General features: G+C 44.8%; 1 protein-coding gene and 1 long non-coding RNA gene across 2 annotated transcripts in view; one reads left to right on the plus strand and one right to left on the minus strand.

The window, feature by feature from the left end:
• Window positions 1-2,296: 2,296 nt before the first annotated feature.
• NCALD (neurocalcin delta) overlaps window positions 2,297-27,481 on the minus strand; it is a 57,357-nt gene continuing 32,172 nt past the window's right edge. The window contains exons 2-4 of the mRNA XM_064393433.1: window positions 18,900-19,296; window positions 12,593-12,698; window positions 2,297-12,414 (exon numbers count right to left, since the gene is read on the minus strand). Coding sequence (XP_064249503.1) covers window positions 12,317-12,414; window positions 12,593-12,698; window positions 18,900-19,277 — 582 coding nt within the window. The 5' untranslated portion in view covers window positions 19,278-19,296 and the 3' untranslated portion in view covers window positions 2,297-12,316. The remainder of the gene's footprint in view (window positions 12,415-12,592; window positions 12,699-18,899; window positions 19,297-27,481) is intronic.
• LOC135283053 (uncharacterized) lies at window positions 12,594-26,020 on the plus strand. The gene is made up of 3 exons (XR_010348966.1): window positions 12,594-12,725; window positions 24,153-24,289; window positions 25,906-26,020. It is a non-coding gene; the product is annotated as an uncharacterized LOC135283053 (long non-coding RNA).

The raw sequence follows: 27,481 nt of genomic DNA on the forward strand, positions 1-27,481 counted from the left end.
TTTCTGTTGCTGTGGTGTGTATTACTACATCTCTCCAGGAGAGAGTATCAGTATGTACCAGTACCTGAAGGGGGTGCAGAGAGGATGGAGTCGGGCTCTTCTAAATGGTGCCCAGTGACAGGAGCAGAGGCAAGTGGACACACACTAAAACACAGGGGGCTCCCTCTGAAATCAGGGAATGCTTTTCACTGTGTGACTAAGCACTGGAGTAGGTTGCCCAGAGAGGTTGTGGAGTCTCTATCCCTGGAGATATTTAATGGTTCTGGACAACCAACTCTCATTTGCCCTATGAACAGGGGGATTGGACCAGATGAACTGCAGAAATCCCTTCCAACCCCAACTGTTCTGTGATTTTGTGACTTGTTGGAGTGTCCTGTGAACCTGGCTGGAAGCACTGCCACTACATCTTTGTGACTCCTGGGCACCTGAGTTGAGATCCTTACCCACATCTACTCCAAAAGCACTGAAGCATACCTGGCCACATATCTTGCAGTAAAACATTTTCATCAAACCTTCTATTCTCCACCAGTTTAGCTGGCTTTTCAAACAAGATTCAGGAGATGAGAACATCTTAGTAGGTGGGAAATTGCTTGGGAATGTATTTGCCTCAGCAAAGGTTGATTTCCCAAGCAGTAGCAGGACAGCCCTGTTTTAGAGTGGGGTGGAGAAGTTCAGTGCTCTGGATGAGCAGTGCCAGGATCAGCTCCCATGGAGCCCTTTAAGGTAATCACATTTCCTGGGCACTGCCTGTGATAGATATTTAATTATGTTTTATAGGAAGTGGTTTTACTGAGTGGCTTTTATGATGCAAATGCTTTAAAGCTGCATGGTTGGCAGTGCTCCATCTGCAAGGCCATGGAGGGGTGAGGAGAAGTGATGGGAACCACTGCACCCACTGCGTGCTCAGGGCTTGCACTGTGTCTGGCATGGCTGAGCCAGCTCTAGCAAAGTGACTCAGCTCACCTGGATTAAAGGTCATTGAGAAGAACTCGCCCCTCTTTAGGAGCAGGAAGCAAAACCCTCCACCTCTAGCTCCTGACTGAAACTTTAGGGGACTCACTGGAGCAGCAAAGCTTCGTTTTCGGCACCTTCTCAGTCTCTTGGCTCAATCTGTGCTGCAGAAAACACTGATAGATTGTGGAGCATGCTACTTCCCAGATGGAGCCATGAACTGCAGGATCACAGGTTTCTTTCTCCCTGAGGTGGTGGGAGGTCCACTCTGGGATTGTGGGAGTGCAACGTGCTCCAGTGCCTGGGACAGACACCTTTGCACAGCGAGAGGAGGGACAGCAAGGGAGGTAAGTGGAGGATTTTAGCACCCCTGTACAAATAAACACCTCCTTACACCCAGTCTTTTTCTGCTAAATCGTATGGTGGCCCTAAGGGGAGGGTGAGGGGAATGTACATCACAGGGAATCTGGCACACCTGAAGCTTGTTTAATGAAGCCTGTTTGCACTGAGCACAGGAGATACCTGAATACTGCAACTGATGCTTCATTCAGGCTCCAGCCTGTCTCAAGCTCATATTAAAGTGTAGTTCCACAAATAGGCATTTTTGTTTAATCTCAAAAGGAAATAGGCACTGGTTTCTGTTACCTTCCAGGAGGCTTTAAACTACTTTTTGCACTCAGATAATCCCAGCTCCAAATTTAACCTGGGTAAAAATGTGGGGAGCTTAAGGAGTATGCACAGAAGCATCAGGCAGCCCCCTCCAGAGCCTGTCTGAGGCTGGCAGGAGTCCCTGCTGTGACAAGCTCTGCTGCTGCCTCATCAGCCTCGTCTCAGAGCCACTAACCACAGCTACCGCCCTGCCCATGCTCCCTTGCCACATCCTGCTCCCTTGATGGTGTGATAGTCATTAGGGGGTAAAAAACTCCCCTAAACCCAGAGAGGGATTTATCTATCGCAGGGAAAGTTGCTGTCAGTCAGCTAAGCTGCTCTTTCCAGCTTCAGAGGACCAGGGCTCTCAGCCTTGTGCTGTCCCTCCTTTGCTTTCACAACCCACTCCATGACACCCTGCTCCTTGCCCAGCTGCTTTAGCTGCTGGAGCACAAACTGTGCCAGCAGTGGAGCGCCCAGCCGGCTGCCAGCCCAGCGCCCGTGCCCAGCTTTAGCCCTGGCTGAGCCCTCCAGAGTGGCTTTCACAGCTCTGACTCTGTGCCCACAGCAGTGAGCAGGACAGGAGCTGTGGAGGCAGCAGGCAAAGGCTCCTCTGGGGTTTTCTCCCCAGAGCAAGGAGCCACGTGAGGCTTTAAGGCTCCACTGTGAAGGGAGTAAAGCGCATGGCACACAGTGACTAGCTGCAGCAGAAGGTTTATTAGTAGGAAAGAACATTTAGGGGATTTCTGTAGGTGAATTTTTTTTGAACTGTTGGTATCCACCACACATTGGTTTTCATCAAGATTGTTCAAGGTCACATATTTATATAAGAAAGCAATAATTAATATTTAGGTGCAATCAGTAATTCCAGTATGAAAAAGCACCGTGTCACAAAACAATTTACAATACAAAAGTCTTCAAAATCTAACATTTAAAAACAATATATTTGTTCAACAGTAATAACAATACAGTAAAAAAATTTTTATTTCCCTTCAAACAATACTGCTTATATATTTTGGCACTCAGAAAGAAACTGTCACAAATGTGCCTTTTTAGCCACACAATGCTGTTTTGTGAGTGTCTATATAACAAGGAAAAACATGCTTTTGAAGTCAGTCATTTTGCCAGGTGCAGTTTGAACTGCTTTCTCCATTAAAAGGAAAAAAAAATAACCTGAAAGAAAAATAACTCCTAAGCTGCAGCATGTCTTGTCTTTTGGCCCACGACACAATCTGGAGAAGCATCTCAGACTCAGTCTATCTAGTAAGTCAACTCTGCCTGAAAGGCTGGATCTGAGTCCCACCTCACTCTCCAAACCTGACAAGAAATGTAGACCTAAGCCATTCAAATGGTCCTATCTTTTAGGGACTGGCCCCAGGTTCTTGCTATATTAAGCACCCCAATAAGATTCTGACCCTAAAATTGCTGCTCAGGCCTTTTCCTTAATTCCCCTCAATTTTAGTAAATTCATTTTAAAGTCACTTGCACAAATTGTCTTGCAATGTGAGCCCACCGTTGCTGTGCTGGCACAGCCAGCAGTTCCAGGGAAAGCCAAGTTCCAAGGAGCAAGCACTGAGTGAGCCACGGGGTGAGGGAGCCCGATGCCAGCGGGGTGCCCTGGTCAGGAGACATTCCTCCCAGGCCTCCTCCTGGGGCCAGGGCTGGCACACAGCGTGGGAGGGGGAAGCTTGAATCTGAGAGGGGGAAAGACAAAAGTAGACTTTTAAGGAGGAATTAGTTTCCACTCAAACCTGACCCCTATCAAAAGAGGAACGCAGGTGCTACGTGCCGGGTGAGACAGCGGTGCCTGCGTGCAGCTATGCCAGCCCCTGGGAAGGGCTGATTCTACTGAACATGCAGTCCTTGCTGCTATCTCTAAAAGCCGAACAAAAAAAAAATTAAATAGTTTTTACATCTTACATTAAAGATGCCACTACAAAAACACAATAGTATCACACATTAATTAGTACAGTCTTAAAAATGCAAACCAACGCTGGTAAGACTCCCATACATTCTGCATATCATATGTACAGAGGAGAGAGAAGAGCTTCTCGAGAGGAGAGGACAGTCATAGAGAGATAATCTTCTGTTTTCTGAGTACATTGCATAATACAAATACATTATCAGCAGAAGAAATCTTTATTCTAACACTAAGAGCTCAGGAAAGGTCCTAACTGGGAGTTAATAGCTGGGGGAACCGTGCACGTGCTGGGGGGCACAAAACATACACAACCCTCCACAAATTCTCCGTCTCCTTCGGTGGCCTGATCATCTACTTTCATTTTGTCAGGTAGGTTTAACGTGTTGCCCTGTAGGTACAGACTCCCAAAGCATGGAACAGCACAGGGACACACCCCCAGAAGCTGCCCCTGGTGGGCCTGAAAGCCACTCGCCTCTACATGTCCTTCTCATGGGCTTTGCCTGGCGGAGAACCCGCTGGAGAATCAGGATGCCACCAGATGAGTTCACAACAGAACCAGGGGGGGAATTAACACATCACAACAGCTACAGGCAACAACACACAGGACACTTGCAATTCTAGACAGCTGTAAGAAAAATATGCGGACCAAATTAATTTAATTCATAGTTGTCCCTCTCCTTTCTGAATAGTAAGTCTTCCTTGGGATATGTAGGTTTGCTTACAAAGCATTCATCTAGAGAGGTATCTAAGTTTACCAAGACACAGGACATGCTGAACTCCATGCTGCTGCAGTGAGTCTGCTCGTGGTAGATCATTATAAGTTCGATTTGTTACGTCTGCTCTGTGCTGCAATGAGGCAACAGCCTGAGGGAACAGAGAAAGCTCTCCCTGCGGAACGGTCATGGACTTAAATAGGAACTGGACACTTTCATCCATTCAGCTCTTGGCCATGTTTTATCTCAATTTATTAGTTTCTACAGCATCAAAAATACCTGCCCAAATTTAAACAAATTGTTGTGATTTAATCCCAAGCAGCAACTAAGTCCCACAAAGCCACTCATTCGCTCCCTTCTAGTGGGATGGAGAAGAGAACTGGAAGGGCAAAAGTGAGAAAACCCATGGGCTGAAATAAAGACAGTTTAATAGGGAACACAAAAGCCCCATGCACAAGCAAAGCAAGGCATTCATTCACCTCAGGCAGGCAGGCAGGTGTTCAGCCATCCCCAGAAAAACAGGGCTCCATCACAGGTAGTGGTGACTTGGGAAGACAAATGACATCACTCTGAACTTGTCATCCTCTTCCTCCTTCTTTCCCCTACCTCTTTGTATGCTGAGCATGACACCATGGTCTGGGGTGTCCCCGGGGTCAGTTGGGATCAGCTGTCCTGGCTGTGTCCCCTCCCATCTCCCTTGTGCACCCCAAGCTCCCCTGCTGATGGGGTGGGAAGCAGGAAAGTCCTTGACACCATGTGAGCCCTGCTCAGCAGTAATGAAAACATCCCTCTGTTACCAACACTATTTCCAGCACAAATCCAAAATGGATCCTCATTCTAGCTACTGTGAGGAAAAATAACTCTATCACAGCCAAAGCCAGCACACAAATGTGTAACTACTTTTGCATCCATCACATCACTCAGCAATATTTAAGAATCAGAAGGTATTAAGTACTCCTATCAGAGGAAGACAATATTGGTCACTTCAGGTTCAAGAGCAAAAAACTGCTGAATATACAAATATTAACTGCAAGACTGCTTGGAATTGAAGTGATCTAGTGGAAGAGATAAACATATTGAAATGCAGCTTAATTTGTCTCCTTGAAGCAAGCATGCAGGCAGAAAAAATCCCTAAGGTAATTAAGTTCTTCATTTTTACCAGGCACCACGTGCCCACCTCACTAGTCAGTCAGTTCTGCTCCTAAGGTCTTTGGGACTTCTGCATAAGAGCTGAAGGACCAGCAGGGCTACATCTAAGAGGACCCAAAATAACGAAATAAATCACAAACATGCCTGAAACATGGATAAGAAAATTAAACACAAAATACCAATTAAACAATACTTTGTGGAACATTTGTACAACTAACATTGAGCATGATGTCTTCAGTAACCTTCCTTAGATCCTTATTGATTGAAACCCTGGATTTGATGTTTCTTTTTCTTCTAGATACTAATAAAAAACTATTTGGTTGCCCTAGAAATGGGAATAATGACAGGAGATAAAAAGGTGGTGGTGGCAAGGAACTGCAAGTTCTCCCCCAAAGTACCACACTGGACACATTAATCTTCCCTCTGAGTGCAGCCAATGAGCAGCACAGATGAAGTTTAGAATCTAAGAGGATTTTCTCAGGTGGGTTTACTAATCACCATCATCCTGCTGTCCCATTTGGTGGGGAAACGTGAAGCCAGCCCTGAACACCACTGAAACCCCTGTCCCCAGGGAGGGGAAACCAGAGGTCACACCCCCAACAACTGGTTTTGACAGACAACGGGAAGAGTTTCTGCCTGATAAAACTATGCCAAAATTACCTCCTGGTCCACAGCACCCGGGTGCTCCTGCAGGCCTGGGGCACCCACACACTGCACGGGGATGTTTGGGAAGGTGCTGCTGGGAGCAGCCTGGAAGGAACCAGCTCTTTACCCTGGAATAAACAGGGCACGGAGAGCGAGCACCAGGCACATTCAGTCTGCAGTGCCTCAACAAACACACACACAATAATGAAAACCAAGTTATTTCAGAGGTTCAGTGTGCCCTTAAAATACTGCCATTTACTTAATAATAAGAAATAAATAGTGTGGTACTCACAGGTGGGCCAAAGATAGGAAACCAAATCAGAAGCTGTTCCATTTAAGTGCATCAAGCTTGGCTCCTCCCCATGTCAAGGGCTGGTGTTTGTTATTTGTTCACACAGAGGCTGGGAATGGCAACTGGGAGGTGGCTGCAAAGACTTGGAGAGCTGGACACCCTGAGCACATGCCCTGGGAAGGTGAGAATGTCTTTGGTATAAGGTCAGGGCAAGAGGGGAAGATCTAAAACATCTGAGGGGCACAGTAAGTGAATACTATGCAGAGGGTGGGTGGCTGTTGTGTGCCTCGAGATCTAGGAAGCCCTCAGCCTGCCTAATAATCCCAGATGACCATGTCTGTGGCAGGACCCAGAGACCCCAGCCTCACCACACAGGGCTGAAGCAGCCCAGGAGGTACCATTGACTGGGCTGGAGAAGAGGAGCTGTTCTGTGCTGGCTACTGCTAAGAGGGTTTCACTGTGCAAATTCAGACCCTGGGCTACAGGCAGGGATGTCCTCACAGTTTTTAATTTCTCTAGTCTTTTCACATTGTTCACTACAACTCAAGCTCTTTTTTTTTTCTTTACTTATTAGTCAGCATTAGTCAGCATTTTACAGATGACAGTTTAATCCCAGTTACACACCAAAATAACACAACCTGTGGGAAACAATGAGAAGCCCCTTGCATCTGTCCTTTCCAGCTTGTTAAGATATGGACAGTACATCTGGAAAGCTTTATACCTTATCCTGTGAAAATCCTCACCCAGAAACAACTTCTCAGTATGGGTAATTTGGAAACAACAGCATCAAAAGCCAGGATGGAATAAGGGATGCTGTTTAGATACCCACAGTATGCAGGCATAGCTCCTGCAAGGGGCAAGGAGATCGATTGCACATCCAACAATGGTTCTGCTGCTCTGGAGGCCAGAGGCACCTAATGGCTTCTGCAGTCCCTCAGCAGTGGTCCTGGTTTCTAATGTCACTCATTTCCATGCCAGTTTACAATTGCTGCTGTCTTTTTTATGTGCTTAAAGCACAGATGTTCATTCCATGGTCCCTAGCCTGCAAAATGACACCTGGGCTTTGAGACTCAATGGAGCTTTCCCTTCTTTTCTACCATGACCAGGAAAGAACTCCCATAGGCAATGTTTTGTCCTCAGCTGCACTTAGGAAAGCCTTATGCTCATCCTGGGAGCTGTTTGTTCAATACCTGCCAGGGTATGGTGAACAGCTCTGCTGCTTAATTTTGGAGTGTGTTTTGTCAGTGCCCCTGACAGAATATGCTGCAGACAGAGCTGCTCACATAGAAGGTGCCATTTCTAGGCAAGCCCTGCCTCGACACACATTGCACCATGTGCCTGCCTTATCACTGCTGTTTATCTGGTCTGCCTGCTGCACAATCAGTGCACACAGCTCTGAGCACTGCTCAGCTCTCTGGCACTTGACAAGTTTCTCTGCATTTCTAAGCACAAGTTCTGACTGTGATACCAAGAAAACCAACTTTTCCCACTTTCAGACTCCAACATGAGATCCCGCTTAGTAAGACACAGAGCCAAGAATGCATCCAAATACTTCTGCAGAAGGAAGGTGAAATATCCTTCTCCACCAGTCTTACACCAGGAGCCTGACATCTAACTGCTGAGCCCAAGGACTGCTGTGCCTGGAAACCAAGGGAACACCAGGGGAAAGATGAAAGGAGGTGCTGGTGTACTGGGTGTTCAGGAAGACTTGTCCAGCCAACAATCAGACTGGTCTGATTGTTTCACTTGGCACTTGCAGGCTAAGCTGCAAAAGGAAACTCTTGAAGGATGCCTCCTCGATCCTGACCCGCTATATTGCTATCATGTTGCATCTCACACCAGAGGTGCTGAAAAAGAGGAGAGTTTTAAAAGGAGGAGGCAGCTCAGCTCAGGGCATTTGTTTTGGGGCAGGAGATTCCCTTCTCACTGCCACATGTCCCAGGGACCTGCCAGTTGTCACCGTGCTCTCAGGTTCACATGTCCTGAGACAAATGGCCAAGGCCATCTTCTCATCTTAGCTTAGTCTGCAGATTAGGGCTCAGCACCAAGTTACCACAGTTCACCAAGTTTCCATGAGTCAGCTGAGAGAAGGTTCTGCCCACAGCAAATGCAAGGTAATGCGACTTAACCTGATCTGCAGTGAAAGAAAATCAAGCTGAGCTGCATTATTGCACTTTTGCCATCAGTGAAGAGAGAAGTCCCCCCCAGGGACTTCTCATCCCCCAGGGGCAGTGTTCAAACCACAGGGACTTGGCCATGTGTGACTACTTCCTGTGCTGGTGTGCAATATTTGTGCACACAGACCTCATCCAGCTATGAAATTTACACACTTCTGACTTACTGTTTTAAGCAGTAGAAAATGTGGAGGTCATGCCTTATAACACAGAGCAACAAAGAATGCCCCAGGAAGAAGATAAAAATCCTACAAGCTCCTAAGAACTGCAAGGGAACAGCAGTACCTGGGTACCTCAGGAACATAATTGAACTGTGAATTGACAGGGCTTCAAGTAATGTTGAAACATAAATATTTCTTCAGTCCCTCTCAAACTCTAAGTGCTCACACGAACACCTGTGTTGGTTTTAAAAGGGTTGTGCTCCCTTTTCCTTTCCCAAAGTACCCTAAAACAGAGTATTGCAAAACTCACAAGTCAGTCCTCACTTCACATGTTCTGGCCCGGAGTTTGACAAACTGACTGGGAATGTCAGATAAATGGGACTGGCATTTTCCATGAGTTCAGTCTACATGTGACATATACTCATTAATTCCTTTGGACAACACATAGTGAAGGCTGCCTCTTGCCCATGCAAGTAGAACTAGAGAATGCAGCTAGAAAATTGAGAAGTCATAGGAAATAGTATACGCTGTCTGCCATCCTTCCTGTGTGGAGATATTGCAAATGAATCACTCAAAAGTCTGACTTACTGTGCTGTTTTATACAGGATACACCACTTTGCCTTCAAAAGCTTCATGAAGGCAATCATGATTACAAATGCAAATGACAGCAAAGCAGAAAATTTAAATCTGAGGCACAGCACACCACTGCTGTCCTGCTGATTTGAGGTCTGCAAATGTTCCTATCGCAGCTTCAGCTAGGAATCACTCTTTAAGTACATGCAGAGGCAGAGAAAGAAAGGGATAGTTAATAATTTAAAATAGTACCAATCATCAGCGGCAGTCAGGTAAAAGAATAACCCTAGCTCACTCGGTAAATGTTTATACAATAGCCTTATCTGCAGCTATGTCCTCTGCAGCTGTAAGCTAATTCTTATTATTCCAAATTTTGTGAACTGTGGGAAGCATTACATGCTGGGGTCACAGCACAGGTTGTGCTTCCAAACACATGTTGTATGGGAGTAACATGGGAGGCAAGCCTGGCCCCAACACCCCAAAACTACTGAGCAAAAACAAACTGAGAGATTAGGTTCTGAGCCAGAAGCATCTTGTAAAATGAAAAAGAGGTGGTATGCAGTCCCTTAAAGAAAATACATTTTAAAAGCTTCAGTCACATGCAACTGCTTTCACAGCATGAAGAAGAAGATGGAACCATGGAAGGTATCCGAGTTCACCTTCAGTAAATGCCAGCTTCCACAGGTCTGGGCTGCTTTGGACTGAGCCAGGAGGTTGGAAATTCAGCAGGGATCCTCTGGTATCACCTTGTCCTGCCACACAGGGGTGGTGCTGGAGCACCCAGAGAGGCTGGGGCGGCAGCACAGGTCATTTCCATCTGGCAGAGGAGTCTGCATGCCCACTGACCTTCCTTCTGCAATCCAGCAGTCTGGCCAGGCTTCGTCTGCTGAAAAACAACCCTCAGGTACATGACTTTCAAAATCCATAAGGTGATGGACATGAAGAGAGGGCCAGAACCTCTCCAGGTAAAGCAGAAAATTACCTTGAAGAAGGCAGGCACAGACTGTCCTTCAAAGGGTTAGATTTGTGCACATGGTGTCTAATTAGGATTTGGGAAAAGGAGATAGGGAATGCTTTCATCAGCCAGAAGAATTGGTGCAAAACTTGCCAGTGTTGCTTCTAACACCTGAAAGTGCTGGGTATTAAAATCTGTTTGTGTCTGTGTCTGGGCCCCCTTTGATTTCTTATTTTCCCACACTCATCTCGACTCAGTATTTTGATGAATTTTATGGAAATATAGAATCAATTTTTTTTTTTGGTGATTGTTTGAGACAAAAACGTGTGCTTGAAGACATTTATTGAGTGTCATTAGCCACTCATAAAAATTTTAGTACAACTGATTAACAACGTTATTTTCAATTTACTTTTATTTTCTCTTAAAATGCTTTGCCCTTAACACCTGGCAAAGCAGATGGTATGGAAAAATTAAGTATAGGATGGCTCTGTCAGTTATTGTACATGCTAGCTAGTGTTCCACAGAAGATTATTTATGCTCAACTACTTATTCGTGACTTCTAATTAGTACTTAGCTAATCATCATCTGCAAAGCAGACTTCTTTTACTTGGTTTATTTTAAATTAAGGCTACTGGGGATTAGCATCTACAAGGTCACTTGACAAAATGCCAACTTTGCCTGTCAGACAAAGGTTACTCTAACGAGCTCATGAATTCCCAACACCGTGTGCTGCCTGCATGGGTAGCTCTCCAGCAGGATCACAAAGCAGACTTCAGCTAATGACTGATTAATGCCAATTTAGTCAGCATAATGCCTCCTGTTGCTAAAGCTTTTCCAGCTTTTCTTTTGCAACAGGCTTGTAAAGTCCCTCAGAAATCCCACATGTGTGTACTAGCTTTGCATACAGCAACTTTGACCAAAGGATAAAATTTTGCAGCAGCAAATTTCAGAACTCCTGCACCTAGGCGGAAAGATAAACATTCAACATTTCTTTCAAGAGCTGATCTTTTTTTTGTTTTAATTTTATATATATATAAATATATCATAAAGCGTACCATTTCCTCATTTCAGTACAGATTTTTTGAACTTTACTAAAATAAATGAAATATAAATGCTACAATTTTATGTTTAAAACAAGTTTTGATGACAGCCTTCCCCTAAGAGCAGGCCCAGAAACTCTGTTAGCTACATGGAGAGAGACAAAAACACCCCCAAACCTTCCTGCTATGCAAGAGCATTGAGAAGAGCAGATGTGCCTTAGCTGGAGCTGCTTGCAGGTGTCTGTGAGTTCCTCACGTGAATGCCCACTCTCCCTAGTAGCAACTGCTTTATTACTAACCTGAAAATTTCACATTCAACACGTATCTCCCTTAATTTCATTGCCAAGACCCAGCTTTTCATATCTGTGTCTGCTTTTGCTGATCCCAAACGGCAAGAGGTATTGTCAGTTGTGGATTTGGAGATCAGGATTGCAAATTGCTGAATTTTCAGATAAAGCCATATGACTTCAACCACTGTAAACCTAGTAAAAAAATGTCAACCTTCATTTTGTCCCTTCTTCACAACCTGGAAAGTGTTCACAGCATTGAAACAACGAGGCATAGGAGTGGATGATACACCCCACACATGTTTTGCACTTTCATACTTCTTCCCAGTCCTGTCTTTGAACTGGTGCCTCCTGGACAGGAGAGGAGGTTCCAGGTGAATGCTACCCCACTGGTCACAACCCCTTTGGTTCAGCCTTACTACACTTTCAGGTCCTGCAGGTGAATACCTAACAACTAAAGCAGCAATCTAAAATCTGTCAGTGTGTCTTGCTGCCAAGGGGTTTGTTGGTTTACTCCTCCTCAACATGTTACTTTCCAAAACAGATACAAACAAACAAACAAAAAAACAAAATGAAATTTTAAAAACAATGATAACACCACAATATCTGTTTAGAACAGTACTGCCCATGCTCTGGACAAATTGTTAAGAGCAATTCAGCATTCTTATAATTAATCCACAACAAAATAAGCTATAAGATGCCACAAATGAAGGCATAATTGGCCATACAGAGGCAACACTACCATGAATGTTGTTTGGCAAGGAAAAAAAAAAAAAAGCAGATACATAATTCATCCAAAGTAGAGGTTCAGAACTGCCCGGCACTGCTGGGATCACACTGCAGGAGACGGACTATGGACGGATCACTCTTGGCGCCGCGGATGAACTCCTCCAGAGAGAGCTTTCCTAGAAAAGAAACACGCTTACTTAGAGCACGTGGGGGGTTGCAGCACACCTGTCAAGCCTGTGGGCAAGCATGATGGAAGGAAGCTGGGGAAGCTGGGAAAACCCCTGTGAAAGCAGCCCTGCAGGGTGAAGAGCTGCCTGCCGCGGCGCGCTGGCCGGGACAGCGCAGGGCGCCTACCATCGCGGTTGGTGTCCATCTGGCGGAAGATCTTCTCGGTCCTCTTCTCTGGGGTTGACTCATCTTCTGGCATCTTCATTACAGAAGAAACCATCTTGTAGATTGCCTGTGTGACAGACAGCAGCAAAAACTGGTAAGAAGCACATTATTTTGATCCTCTCGTGACAGAAGAGGCAGAAAATATCCTCGGAGCACCAGCAAGGCCTGCTCCTTGGATGCTGAAGGGTGTGGGGTGGCACCAGTACATGCAGCTTCCCTCTTCAGTGGGACACTGTTTTATGAATTACCGTGTTTCTTTATTTGGTCATGGTCAAACACCATGTAGGTTTGGACGAGGGTTACATTTTTCCTTATCAAAACAGCCTTTGGACAAATTTATCATCTGTACAACACGCTGGACAATGCACCAAAGAGCCTGGAGGAACAGCCAGACATCAAGGTCTTGTCCCATGCTGTGATGAATCTCCGTGCTTTGGGCACACAGGTTTCATCCTCACCACACCTGTCTCCTCACCCTGCCTTTGTGTCTCCCCCATCCCCTTTCTCTCCCTCCCTTAAGCATCCTGGCTGTGGGGACAGCAGTGACTCCTTGCATTTGCAGCATCTCACAGATATCAAAGACTGCACCATCAAGGAGGTGACCTTTTCATTGGGGGTTGGTGTGTGCACATCTCAAAATCCCTTCCACAATTTTCTCCACAGGGACCAGATGTTCTGGTCCTAGAGAGCACCACTACCACCCATAGCTATTCTCTGCACAGACAAATGCATTATCCACCTTTGGATAGTACTAGCTGCCCCTGAAAGAGGGGGAAGGTTAATTTTAAGGATGAGGATCTGTCTCTGCACTGGTTATCCAAACATAAACATTCAGCACCAGTAGACACCAGGGCTTTGTGTCAGGTGTCCCTGCAGTGCCACACCTGGGAGAGCAGCAGGACTCAGAGGGCTGCAAGGTGGTTCTTCCCAGCCGTGTGGAGGGGCAGCACATCCCAGCCCAAGGCAGCACTGCCCTGGTCCAACTGGCCCCTTCTGCTGCCCACTGCAACTCACTGGCTGTCACCTGCTGTCGCCTGACTGCTTTAGATATTTGTTCTTCCTTTCCTCCTGCTTTGGGAGGGGGGTCCTTCGTGCAAGCCAAGATTTCTCACTGGGTTGCCCCTTTCCCCTCTTTCCCTTCATGAAGTCACTAGCCTAGCAGCTCAGATCATCTGGCTCAGGATCCCCAAGGACTGGCTCCAGGAGTGTAACAGCACAGATGGAGGGTGCCACTAAGCAGCACAGACATTTTACACTCAGACTAGGGAGCAGCTGTTTCCCTGGACATCTTGCTGGCTTCTCCTCTGCCAGCAGCTCACCCTTGACATCTCCCAGGAGAATTAGTGTTCCAGAGTACTGGGAGAGCCTCGGTAGAGGCAGGGATGCTGCCCACACAACCATGATGCTCTGATACCAGGAGCACAGAAGAAAGGATGAACATGCAAGCACGTAAACACAGGGATGAGGGAACCGGGGGAAGGAGGCAACAGGGAAGGAAAAAAATGGAGAGGGTGGACAGTAAGAATTCAGACCTTGCTCATCCTCATCAGCATGCAAGGCTTGCAAGGGTCAGAGCAGAGATGAGGCTTATAAATCTGCCAGTGTTTAAGCATTTGAAGCTGTCTGGCTTTTGTCTGGGGTAGGAAGAGAGGTGGAGGGGTCACTCCCTCTCTCTGGGTGAGAGGACGGCAAAGCAGAGAATCTGCATTGAAAGTGTGGGAGGAATGCCCCAGACTGGGACTGAGGGCATGTTTACCCTGATCAAAGTAACCATAGTAAGAATATGCAGATTTTTAGGACAAAAAAAGCACTTCAGGATGACTTCATCCTACAGGGTCCTTTTCACAGAGGCGTGTGAAGGGAATAACAGATGAGATATTCTAGGAAAGCCAGATGGGAATAACATAGTGAGCGTTCTTTTCATGCTGAAAATGGTTACTCTGGACAAATTCTTATGTCCTTACTCAGAAGTTCATTGGGAAGTTTTCCCAAAGTAAAAGCCAGCTAAAGCTGATTAAGAATCTTGAGACTTGCCCCATATTAATTCAGTGCAGCTACACAAAACTCTTTATTGTATGTTTGAAAGAGCAAGCTCTGAAAGGAATTTGGTTTCATGCAATAATTACATAGAGCTGGGCTGTGCTAACCCTGGGCTAGGACCTGGGACTGAGAGGCTGCAGGGGTTCCATTCCACATGGAGTGTATCCCCTAGGCCTCCCAGAACCTGGGCTGAAAACCACCAGCGGCATTCCACACTGGAAGCTGATACCTTTCAGCAGTCTCCTGAGTCAGGGCAGCTTTAAAAAGTGAACTTCTGTCAGGAGTGCTCCTTACAGCTCCCTGGTACCCTGAATGCCACCAGGAAGTTGTGCCTCCAGAGCCCTGTGTACATCACTGGAGCAAGCACAGGCTCCAGCCTCATCTGCTGCCCAGCTGAACTCTCTCCTTTGATTTTCCAACTCCATGTGGATGAGCAGCAATGGGTGATTTTAGGGCAAATCCCATCCCTTTGCCCATTCACACAGGTTCTGCTCCCAGTTGCAGGCTGCCACTGCTGCACTCAGGCCAGAAGCTTTGGTGAGGGCTGCATGCTCCTGGTGTACTTGGCAAACTGTCAAAAAGCTCATTATGGTGATGGAAGCAGCAATGACAGCACAAATTTTCAGTTGATCCTTCTCACTCTTTTGAAGTAGATTCTAAAGGCTAGAAGTCTCATGAAGTAAATGACTGGCCTGAAAAAAATTGTTTTCCTCTCAATGTCATGGAGATTTTTGACAGTGTCTTTACAGAGCCATATCAGCTTTTGCTTCTTCCCATACCAGCTTCTTTTCTTCCTATCTTGCAAATAAGCTATCCCAGCAAGTGAAATGTGTGTGCTCTGTTTTTATTAAACCTAAAGTGTTATTCTTGTCTCTGCTCAGTATTCTTAAAATGCCTTATGAGTCCATACAGTGAAAAAATGTATCCTTGGAGTAAGGTTTTCCATCTCTCATTTGAACTCTTATTTTAAGAGACTAGCCAAATATGTCCTGCTTCAGCAAGGGGAACAAATCTTCTAACTGGTTTGCAGCTATTTTTGAGTGGACTGGGCTATTTAGATTATAGGTAAACATATGGGAGACATGAAAAGCCTGAGACATGAATCTGAGAGGAGCTGTGACAAGGTCTGTCAAGAGGGCAGGCTGTGAAGCCTCTTCCCACAGTAGTCTGCAGATGTGCTATGCCTGCTGAGCGTGGCAGTATCCTGTGGACCTGCTTTTTTGAGGCTCTACAACTGTCAGCCCATCACTGAAGTCCTCCATCTTCCAAAGTGTGCAGCTGGCTCCATGTGGATCTCTAGGCAGGGTTTTTTGGAGATGGCCTAGGGATGCTGGTGGACAGGCATGGTGAGTGCACTGGGCTGTGCTGTGTGGTTAAGGGCATGGTGGTGTACAGAGCTTAAAGGAATGCAGGTGCTTTGGCATCTAGCAAGGAAAAGAGGCCTGAGGAAGCTGCTATGGACCATTCACCTTCATCTCCTTGGCACTGGCCAGTCACGAGGGCTCCTGTGGGACATCTGAACCAGCAGTTCTGCTGTTCCAGGGCTGCTGCTGCCGCTGCTACCTCAATCTCCTTAATGTAATGCCTGCATTGCCTGCAGGGCTGTTAGATTAGGCCAGAGCGATGGAAAGATAATGCAAGGAAGCATCAGCACAACAGTGAAAATCACTGCAGAGACAGGGATTTCAAAGCACAGAAAAAAGCAGACTGAAAAAAGAAGAAAAGTGTGCCTTGCCCCTATGCTATTTAAAATACAGTAATCCCACAGTAACAGGGATAGTATTTTTCTGTTAAACTAAGACTTTAAGACTAAAGGTGTTCTTTTAACATTCATTTTGATGTATTGTCTCAGGAAAAACCCCAAATGTAAACAATCCCACTCTATCAATCTGAAAATGTATGCTAGATAAGGGACTTGCAGTGGGCTCCTTTGAGACATAGAGATATGGCAGAGTTCTGATTTTCACTCTCAGAAAAAATGTGATGGCTGAGGCCCCCCAGGAAGACATTTGATACAGAATCTTGTCATTCCATATGAAAAAATAACCATCTTTCATAAATGGAAGTGAGAGTTGTTTGCTGGCTTTTTGTATCTAATCACTCTACATCAAAGGAACTTCTCAACAAAGCAAGAAAATATGGTCATCTACTTCAGTTTCAGATGTCAGCTGAACATGTTTCCAGAGACTACACAACAAATCCCATCCCACTGGAAGGACCTCCTGGTGACCAGTGCAATACAGGGAGACCAATGCATTAAAAAAAAAAAAAAAAAGAAGAGAACAGGGTGAGACCTACAGGCACATTGCCTTATGGGAAGCTCCATCACAGAAAGGGTTTGTGGTTTAAAAATTGCTGATAGTTCATGGTACAGGACTGGTTTCAGGCTGTTCAATTCCATAATTGCTTTTTGTGTGGTCCCTCAAAATTGGGTCCCTCAAAATGAGATTATAAGCATCATGCAGTTGAGTTTCACATTGAGTTTGAAAGGAGAGAGCCAAATCTCCCAAGAAGGGCAGAGGGATCTCTGGAGTGCCAGGCTGGGGGCTGTGCCCAGCCAAAGTGCTGCTCAGCACTGGATGCACACGTTGGCAGAATGCTGCCCCACACTGACCCCTAAGCTGCAATTCTGTTTCAGTATGGCATCATGGCTGTAAAGGACAATGCTATGATTTGGTACTGACATAAACATGAAGAGGAGGCAGAGCATTTCAGCCTCTACACTTGCTGGCAAGCAGATCTGGAAAAAGCTCCCAGCTTTGCTGGTCCTTGTTTGGCTCCCTACGGAAAATGCAGCCACCAATATTTTCATTTAATTTGACATGGACAAATCTGTGGCCTTTTTCTGCCTGTTTGTAGCTCTCCTTGCCCTGGGGGTTTGTGCTGCCTGCTGGCACGATGCCTTCCTGGGCAGTGAGCAGCAGTGAGGGGTCCTGCAGTCCCTGGGGTGTCTCCTCCTCCAGAGGAGTGGGTGGTCACCCAGCTTTGGTTCCTGTGTTTCCTATGTACTACGTTAGTTCTTTTGGGATTCTTTTTGTTTTTTCATGTGGAGAAATACAGCCAGAAAAACAATAATTGACAGTCTGTTTACCCTGCCTGGGGGAGAGGAAGATTTGTAAGGACCAGAGAATCTTCTAACGCAAATATTCCATGGGGTTTGTCGTGGCACAGACAGGGAGGTCCTGCTCCTCAACTCAGACCCAGGAGCACAAAACAGACCAAGTGAAAGGCAACAAACTCTAGATTTGCAGCTGTGGATCTGGTCTTGCTGAAGCAGTGCAAGTGCTGGAATTGGCTACTGTTTGAAGGATTTCAGAAGGGCTCTGGTAGAAAGACAGGAGCACACCCGTTAGGCTGACTCCTTACATGCAGCTGGCCATCACAGCCCGTAAATTGTGTGCATTACTTTCCCTTGGTTTTCAGTGCAAATATAAGTCTCAATAATACAGTACTTTGTTAGCACTTCAAAATTCTCAGGAAAAGAAAAGGATCTTGATAAGAGGCTTTTTTTTTTTCTTCCAGTACTGCATTACACAGATCCAAGCTGTGTAAATACATTGTTATATAAAAAAATGTTTTAAATCTTTCAGTAGAGTGATGTGCCTCCAGGGCAAAAATATGTTGGAAAAAGCCAGCGACGTGGGACTCTTACTAACACCACAAGCAAACACAACCAAAGAAGCTATGTATGGAGTCATCATCTACTCAGATAAGGTTTATCTATACTGTCAACTTAGTATGAAGACAGCTAGTATGAATCTAATAATGCAGACCCCACTGGAATTAGGCATACTAAACACCTTTATAACAAGTGAGCTGAGCTGGTTCTTCATAATAACATGATTTCAAAGTAGATTTGCTTCTTATTGTGGAGGGAGCCTGCCTTCCTTAAAAGTACACTGCCTGGTTGCTCTAGTATACCTACTTGATCCAACTGCAATTTATCATAATTAATTGACATTTATCAGCAGGTTAGTTGCTGAGCTCGAGCCCAACAGGGCTCCCAAGTAGGAAATATCCATGCAGCCTGTTGCTCAGGAAGAACTTGCAGTGGATATTAAGCTGTAGTTTGAATTGCAACACAATCCTTGCCAAATGAAATAGCATTTTATATCCAAGCAGTTATAGAAGATTGTAAACCAGTGCTGCCAGTTTTTCATTCAGTGTAACATTGCTTCACGATCTGCTCCCAAGGAGGGAGCCCAGGGTGCCCCTGAGCAGAACATACCTGCACGATTTCCAGCATCTCTGACTTACTGATGTAGCCATTCCCATCAAGGTCGTACATACTGAATGCCCACTTCAGCTTCTGCTCCAGTTTTCCTCTCGACGTTACGCTCAAGGCTATGATGAATTCTCTGAAATCTATTGTTCCGTCTCCGTTGGCGTCGAAAGTGCGGAATACGTGCTCTGCAAACTTAGAAGCGTCCCCGTAAGGAAAAAAGTTTCCATATATTTTTTTAAACTCCTCCATAGATAAATGTCCACTTGGACAGTCTCTCAAGAAGCCTTTGTACCACTCCTGGATTTCATGTTCTGTAAAGTCTGTACTTTCTAGCAAATCCTGCATGACTTCAGGGCGTAGTTTGCTGTTTTGCTTTCCCATATTGGAGTTAAAGTATTACCTGCAGAGCAAAAAGAAACACATATGAATTATTATTAATTATTGATACTGATTAGCTTGGAGGCTGTAGAAGAACAGTATGCTGTATTCCAAGTTTTCTGATGATAGTTCACTCTTGGCTATCAACCAAAATCTGGAACAATGTCCAGAACTACATGTATACTCTGGAAAAATTAATAAACATAATCTACATGTTGATTGAATTCCCTTTTGACAGTCTGGAGAACAGTAATTACACTGTATTCATTGCCATCCTATTTTGCCCTTGAAATCAGGATTGCTGATTTCAAGGGCAATGGCTGTTGCAAGGCACACCTAACAGCAGCTGTGTGCTGCAGCTCTCCCTCCATCCCAGTCACCCAACCATCCTGAGGACCTGGCCTAATGAGACACAACTTCTGTATCTCTGGTGGAAGCCAGGCTGGTACAAAAGCCTTTGTTCCCTTGGTCTTGTTCCAAAATGGGATCAAGATGTGACTGCAGGGTATGCTGAAATCAGTAGCTCCAAAGCCCTTCCATATATATCTTTATAACCAGAAAGCAACACAGAAACTGCCTCTTTTGTTTGGCACACATAAATTCCCATTTTACTTCAAAATTAAGATAAAATCTGAAGAGATTGTATCAGCAGTGGATTCCCCCACTCAAACTATTACTGTGTTTTGTACCCAGGCAATGAAATTGGAAATTCATTTCCCTTAAATTAACCATTAAGTATTATTGGATGCAGTCTCTATTTAATCACCTTAATTATATTTAATTTGAGGCAAGTTGGTACATATCACATTGTACAGCACATTTACTAATGATGGATGCCTTTGGGTTTTAAGTTTTGGAGCCTGAGTATGTTGGTTCCAAAAGGCAACATCAGTTTTACTGGAAGCTTAACATTATTCTGATTTGTGGGAAGCCCTTCTCTATTGACAGAAACCTGCCTGAGAATTTGTCACGCAAATGACAGTCACAACTAAGATATGATGTATGGATAACTAAAGTAGAACTGCAAAATAATTTAAACATGATTCACAATGTTGTCAGAATGGAGTCTCTGGCCCAGAGATGGATTTAATAATGATGACTGGAATGGCTAATGAGCATTCAATAAAATGTCCTTTCTTAACCAAAATATTTCTTTTAAAAGACGAAGAATAATACAGTATCAATACATCACAGAAGCAGCTACTGAGAAATGTACCACCATTTGAAGCTAATCTACTGTCTCTTCTGTTTGACACTGGGAACAAGAAAGTGAGGTTCCCCTAGGTTGATGCTGCTTTTTTTTTTCTTGTGGAAAGGTCCCTTTCTCCCCAAGGACTTTGAACTCCCCAAGGCAGCTAGAGGACTGATTCCTTAATTTCCTGTGTTCTTGGACCAGAATGACCAAAAAGTTGTATTTCTCAAGTGGAAAACTACAGGATCCATCCTAGATCTATCTGTCTCCAGGATTCATTGATGGCTGTCTGGCAGCATATAGCTGTTGCCTTTTTCCCAGCTTGGAAATGAAACTCAAGATAATTTCAGTAAGGAGGTAATACAAAGGTGGATATTTATTTGAAGGCCTTCAGGAGCAGTTATTGAAAGATGTCCACAAAAGTCTACCCCCTCTAGGGATGAATACATTTTATGGGTTTTAGGAAATTAGCATAATTGATAAAAAAACACCAGTTAGGAGGACATGCAAATAGTGATGGAATTTTCCTTCAGGTGAAGCCCTTTCTTTGGGGTTTTCTCCTCAGCACTCTCAGCCTTGGTTCCCAGGAAGAACCAAGACAGCACTGGGGCCTTGTAACCCGGGGGCTTGGAGTTCTGGAATTTGTTCTGTCTTTTTGTCTAGGGAAAGGCTATGGAAAAGTACTGGGAAAACTAGTCACTAATACAATAGGCTGCAGAGTTACAAATCTGTGTGCGAAGAATACAGAGAACGTATAAATGAAAAAAGGCAAAAACCAAAGAGCATCACTGTTTGGTAACTATATGTGCTGTCTAAACACATTGCCTACATGGTTATGGAGAACAGGCTTCCCTGTTCACAGACAGGAGGATGGGAAGGGTGAAGAATTCTGCCCCACGAGAGTCTATCTATGTCCTGATAGTCTCAAGGTCTTGGTTGTCTATGTTGACCAAACAGTGTCTTTTCCTCCAAAGTGCCTCCAAAACACTTGGAAAGTGGAAGATGCCACCTCAAAGGTAATTTTTTCTACTGCCTTTTGTCTTTTCATCCTGATCAAAACATGCTGTACAGTTTTTAAGCAATCCAAGCTCTTAATGCCCTGAAAATAGCAAAAAAGTCCTTGTTTCATAGGCAGTCCAAGGCAGCTGAACGTTGTGCTGCCTTCCACGAATGTTGGATGGGGCCCATAATAAACAACCTGGGAATTAGCCGAGGGAATGGATTACATTAGGGCAGCCAGAGGGCTTTATGTCAGGCAAAACAACATGATCAGGGTCTGCCAGTGGGATGGAAGAGCAACTGGAAGTGGCCAGGGTCAGTTTATAGTGGCACCAGTTTAACACAAACCCCCCAGTAAAATCCCCAGCATAGGTAGCAGCTGCCCACCCCTGGCTGGCAGCTCCTCCACAGTGCCAGGGGCAGACCAGAGAGTAGGGAGGGAAGATTGCTGACTAAGGTGCAAGCCAGATGTGGTGGGAATGAGCTAGAATTAGCCATATAATCCCCTCCTGCTTTTTAATAACTCAAACATTTGAAAATGGAAGACTCAGCTTGCACATTTCTAGTTGAGAGTGCTCTGAAAAATGAAATAGTGAGGTAAGATGCAGGCAGTGTCCTTCGAGAGGTGGCTAATAAGACTGTATTTCACTCTAAAAATTAATGCTTCTATAGCTGCACAGTGCTGTAGGTGCAATATATTTTCACCAAATAGTAAAAACCACAGAAGAGTAGAGTGCACTGCTTTGAAGAACATCACAACCAGAAAAACAGTGTTCTCCAGGCAGAAAGGGACAGCTAACCATATGTGACTTGCAGTATGAAATCCATGGCTGTTGTGATGCCAGGTGACACAGTCAAAACTAGTAGCACTATTCCTCAGTCCACTCATGATTAATTTTTATCATGTTCTTTCCCTTCCAGAATGTTCCTTTTTAATAGGTGGTGCTCTAGGAACTGCAACAATGGGATTTATTGTGCCTATTCTATCTATTAACAACAAAATGCTTTTGCAGTCCAAGTACAGAAAATCATTGAAGATGCTTGAAGATCCTTACAATTACTTCATAGACTGCTGTCTGACTCTTCGAGATAGATTAGATTGTGGGCAGAGTGCAGTAAGCTAAGAGGATGTCAGCTAACAATGACAGCAATAAATGCACAAAACAAAATTAAATTGAAACTGATTTTCACACCTTTTCACACTTTATCATTCCTGTAGATCTTTCAAATGTCTAAAAAATGATTAAAAGTTCTAAATATAGCAAGTAAATAGTGAGCAGCAATCACAATGGCAAAGTAAAATATTGACAATACTGAGAAATGGATGTTGTAGGAGTACAAAAAGAAAGACAAATTAAGTGGTTAATGAATATGTTTAATTGCATTTCTGCAATTTCTTCCTCTGATACAATGGTGTTAGATATAATATACATGAATGACTTGCTACATAGAACAACATATCAAAATATCAAGATCTTAATTCATAAGGCAATATTTTTTGGTAAAAGAATGTGATGTGTTATTGGCTTGAAAGGTTGATACCATTTCAGCCAACAACTACAGAATATCAGGAAGTGAAGCGTCAGAAGGAATCCCTGCTCACTGATTATGGGAGGAAACGTCATGGGCCATGGTCCTGAAAGGAAACACTTAAAGTTCCTCTATTCAGGTCCACGTGTGGAGTTTTTAAGATGAAGATGGCAGAGCTGTTTGACAGAGAGCTGGCCTGTGGCGATCCAGCAGAAGCTGAGTGACCCTGCCCTGACCGACGCCGGTCCCTGCAGTGCAGCAGATCCTGTGTGCAGTTCCAGCCTTGGAGCTCTGCTGGGCAGAAGGGCAGCGAGCACCTCTGCTGCCACTTGTCTCTGCCAGCAGCTTGCTGCTGCCCACACACACTTGTTACCTCAGTCTGAAACCTCAGAGGAAGGCAAACACCGCCTGCTGAAGCAACAGCCTTGCAGGAGCTGGAGGGATGCAGCAACCAGGAGCATGCAGCCAGCCCACTGCAGCGAGTGCAGTGCAATGCAAACAAACATGCAACGCAAACATCTAAACGTATTTCTTTAAAAAAACAAATGTTTTCTTTTTTCTGTTGAAGGTTTGCTACAGTAAGCAAGTTCTAGCAACACATGTCTAACAGTGCTTTTACTCTTCAAACTTCACACCCATCATATAAAGAAAACTCCATGCTCTTTTTTTTTTTTCTTTTTTTTCTTTTTTGGATTGAGCTCAGTCTGCCAAAGACAACAAGACTTCTTAATTTTCATTTAGGCTTAAATCTGAGGGGAAGTCCCCTGCTGGGAAAAAGTATTATGAGAAGGGGGCATTTGTGCAGGGAAGCCTTGTTCTAAAAATGGAAGTTTTAGGTTATTGGGTACTTCATAGCTAACAGGATACAAAGCTCCTCAAAGGTCTAAAGAACCAGTTTGAAAAAAAGTCCTGCCTGATCTGTTTCTGGTGGGAGCAGCAAGGTGAGTCACACCATAGGCTTGGTTACAGACACCAATTCTGTAAAAATGAAAGCAGAAAACTTTTCAGAAAGAAGCAATGAAAGTTCAATTTTGTGATTTTTGTCTTTAGAAACTTCTGTTTCTTGGTTTCTAACACACAGTTTGACCTGTTTCCAAGAAATAATCCACTTATGGGTGCAATGCTGTCTTTAATATATTTTTAACACATAATTTGAGAATTTTCCCGAGACTAGCAATCGTGGGATTTCAATCTCTGCCAAGCAGCTGCACAAGATCCTGATGACTGCTGGAATGAACTAAAGGCTGAACAGGACAACAGCGTCACTCTGAGCCAGCTCTGCTACCTGACAAAGGTGAGAAAGCAGTGCTCCAGCATGAGTCAGTGCCCTGTGGCAATACCACTCGGAGGTACAAGTGTGATTGTCCACTCACCATCCCTGCTGTGGTTTTTCCTCCTGTCAGATCATTACTGAAGACCTGGATGTGTGACATGTATCTCTTAAGCTGTCTGCACATCTGGAAATGGCAGGGATCTCACCTTTCATGTCCTACCCATCAGCAGTCTCCTGTCACTGCATTCCAGCCCCCACAGCACAGCAGACAGAGCTCTGGCAAGCTAAATTCCTCTGCCATCACTTTCTGGCACCCCTATCAGTTCTTTCTCTGCTGCCACTGTGCAACTCAGCTCTGTCACAAGCTCAGAGGAGGGGTGCTGCTCTGTCCTGGTTCACCAAACCTTGCAGTAAGGCATCCCCTTAACATGCAATAAGTGGAGGGATATTGAGGGGAGACTGAGGTGCATCTCACAGCATGAGACTTTTTCTGGGGATGCATCCCTAGGGCTTCCTGGCCAAAATTTTTCCCTGTTATCAAACTTCACTGCATTAGAACTACTCTCTTCCTTCCCCTCTGCCAGCTGCTCTTATTGCTTGGTAAAGCTTCAAGTACCAAGTACCAGCTCACCACAATGTGTCAGTCTCTGCAAACTCTGTTGTTATTTGTACACATACAGTGTACACATGCTTCCAAATGCAGCTCTGGTTCATCTGTGTCCATGCTCTTACAGAAAGGGGGAAGTTATGTGCATTTACAAAAGTCAAGGCTTGTTGAACACCATCTGATATAAAAGCTTAACTTTCTTTCATAAGGTCAGTTACTCCTTTGGGCTGTAATACTGCTAACTGCTGTATGAGCCATGTAATGAGACAGTTCAGAGCAACAGCTATCTCAAATTCTCAAATGATACACTCCCTCCCCATCTGTGTGTGCTGCTTCCCTGTGGCTGGGACAGCTGTGTGGCCACGTCCTCATCATGAATGCAAACCCAACAGTAAATGTGAGCAAGGCACTGCCTTGGCATCTTGGGGCTCTCCAGTGAGACTTGAGCAGGGCAGGGACGTGTTTGTTGGTCTCTGGTGTGCTCCAGCCCAGGAGACTCAGAGCCACCTCCACCACCACTCTCCTCTGTCCCACTGGAAATTCCAGTGCAGGATCCCACTGGTGGGGCACGGTGCATCGTGACAGCAGCAGCAGCATCTGTGCTGAGAAGAATAACTCCTCTGGTTTTAGTCTCCTGCCCTGAAGTGTAAGCACTACCTGGTCAAGAGATTTTTTTTATTTCCATCCCACAGAAAACAACTCCTCAGGCTCTTGGAAGCAGCCACTTTGCTTCCTTTTGGCCATTTCTATTTTGTTTTCACACATTCATTTGAGTAACCAGTGTGGAGATGCATGCCAAGAAAGGCTTTTGCTTAATTTCTTTAACAGCATCTTGGAACATATTTTTGAAAGAAAACCAAATTTATTAAAAACCACACAGGGACTTAACAAAAAAATAAATATATGCAGAAAAAAATTGAGCCTTGCCACCCTCCCTTTATCTTTTTTTTTAATTGGCAAAGAGCAAAAACTGAATGAAATTAATAAGATTAAAAAAAAAGTAAATCTGACATTCTCTTACATTATTCAGAAGGAACAGCAGTAAACAGACTTGCAGTGGAGTCAAACAAGTACCCAAATACATCTGGCTAAAACTATAGCTGACATCAAAGAAGAGTAATGAAGACTAACGAAGAAATAAAGAGGAAAAAAACCAAGGAAGAGGTGTGGACAGGATCATCACTCGGTATGTATGCTTTATTTATCAACAGAAGGAAGAGGTTCATGCGCCATCCAGTTGCCCACTGGTACTTCCAAACATGTTCATCACAATATTCACTCATCTTTTTCTATTAGGATCTTAGTTCGATTCCAGGATCCTGACATTTTCACTGCTCTAAGTTCCTGTTTTGTTTAGTGTCACCTTCCTGTTTCTCTAGCTCGTTACTGGGAATCCTTCCCCAGCAAAGGTGCCCCTAACTTCTCCTTTGACAGTATTTGTTCTTTCCCGACAGAATTTGTGCTTTCCTGCTACCCCAGGAGGAACTCAGAACCAGAAATAAAAGCAAATCCTTATAGCTCTGTGTTTTGTTTGAGGCAGGCAGTCCAAGCAGGAGCAGCTGCACAGAGTTCCCATGTTTCAAACTTGGAGGTGCTCATGGGTAACATCAAAAGCCCAGGCTCTTCTCCCTTCAGATTTGCTCTGGCAGAGAAATGCTACAGCTGCTGCACTTCATCTCCTATTTCTCTTTATCATAATTCCTTTGTGCATTTTAGCAACGAGGGCTGGTGTGAGGTGTAGGAGGGGCATGCAGCAGAAAGGCAGTGTCCCAGCAGTAAATGCTGGGGTCTTCAGCACCACTGGGTTAACCAGACAATGGCCTAGTGCTCGCCATGTTACTCTCAGCAGTGCCCACAGTCCTGGCTGAGTTGTTTAGAGGCCAGTACACAGTGTTTCAGTCTCAAGCAGTGAAAGTGCTGATGTGCACACCTCTCACCTTTGCATCACCTTCAGCATCACTGGGGCTTCTAGAAAAGGTCTCTGTTTCCAAAGCATTTCCTGAAAGTTGGAGCGTGTGGCACAAAAAGGATGACTAGGCATGTGAGCATTTCTAATATTGGGAGCTAGGGAAAAGAGCATGTTATGTGCATTTGTTAGTGCACACTGTGCACTGACTATCTCATTCATGGCTGGCCACTCTTTCCATCTTAAAGTCCTGCACTCAGGACTCAGAGCTTATTTCTGAAGCTGCTCCTGGCTGAAGTTTGGTGTACATCTATCCACCAAGGAGGAGTGTCTGTAATGGGCTACCTCTACCCATCAGATTTTGATTGAATGGGGCAATCAGGTTTGTCATTAACCTTTTGGCAGTCAGGTACTTGCTGCTGCTGCATCACCAGAGGGGGGATGAAGCTGTCTCACTTTATACAAAATCTCTGCTGCTTAGACAGAGCACACCTAGGCATCTTTAGGAAGGTTGTCTGCTCAGTTAACTTCAGGCAGAGAAGACACATGGAAAAGGGGCTGCTGGAGATACATATAAAGCAATCCCAGATCCTACAGTGATCCTCCAAAGAGTAAAAGGGTGTAAATGTGGGCTCTTCTGAGCACACAGTGAGGCATCTAGCACTTCAGCCCTTCTCAGTGTCCTGGGCTTTGTCTGGAG

This window comes from Passer domesticus, chromosome 1, assembly GCF_036417665.1.
Source record: "Passer domesticus isolate bPasDom1 chromosome 1, bPasDom1.hap1, whole genome shotgun sequence".
Lineage (NCBI taxonomy): Eukaryota > Metazoa > Chordata > Aves > Passeriformes > Passeridae > Passer > Passer domesticus.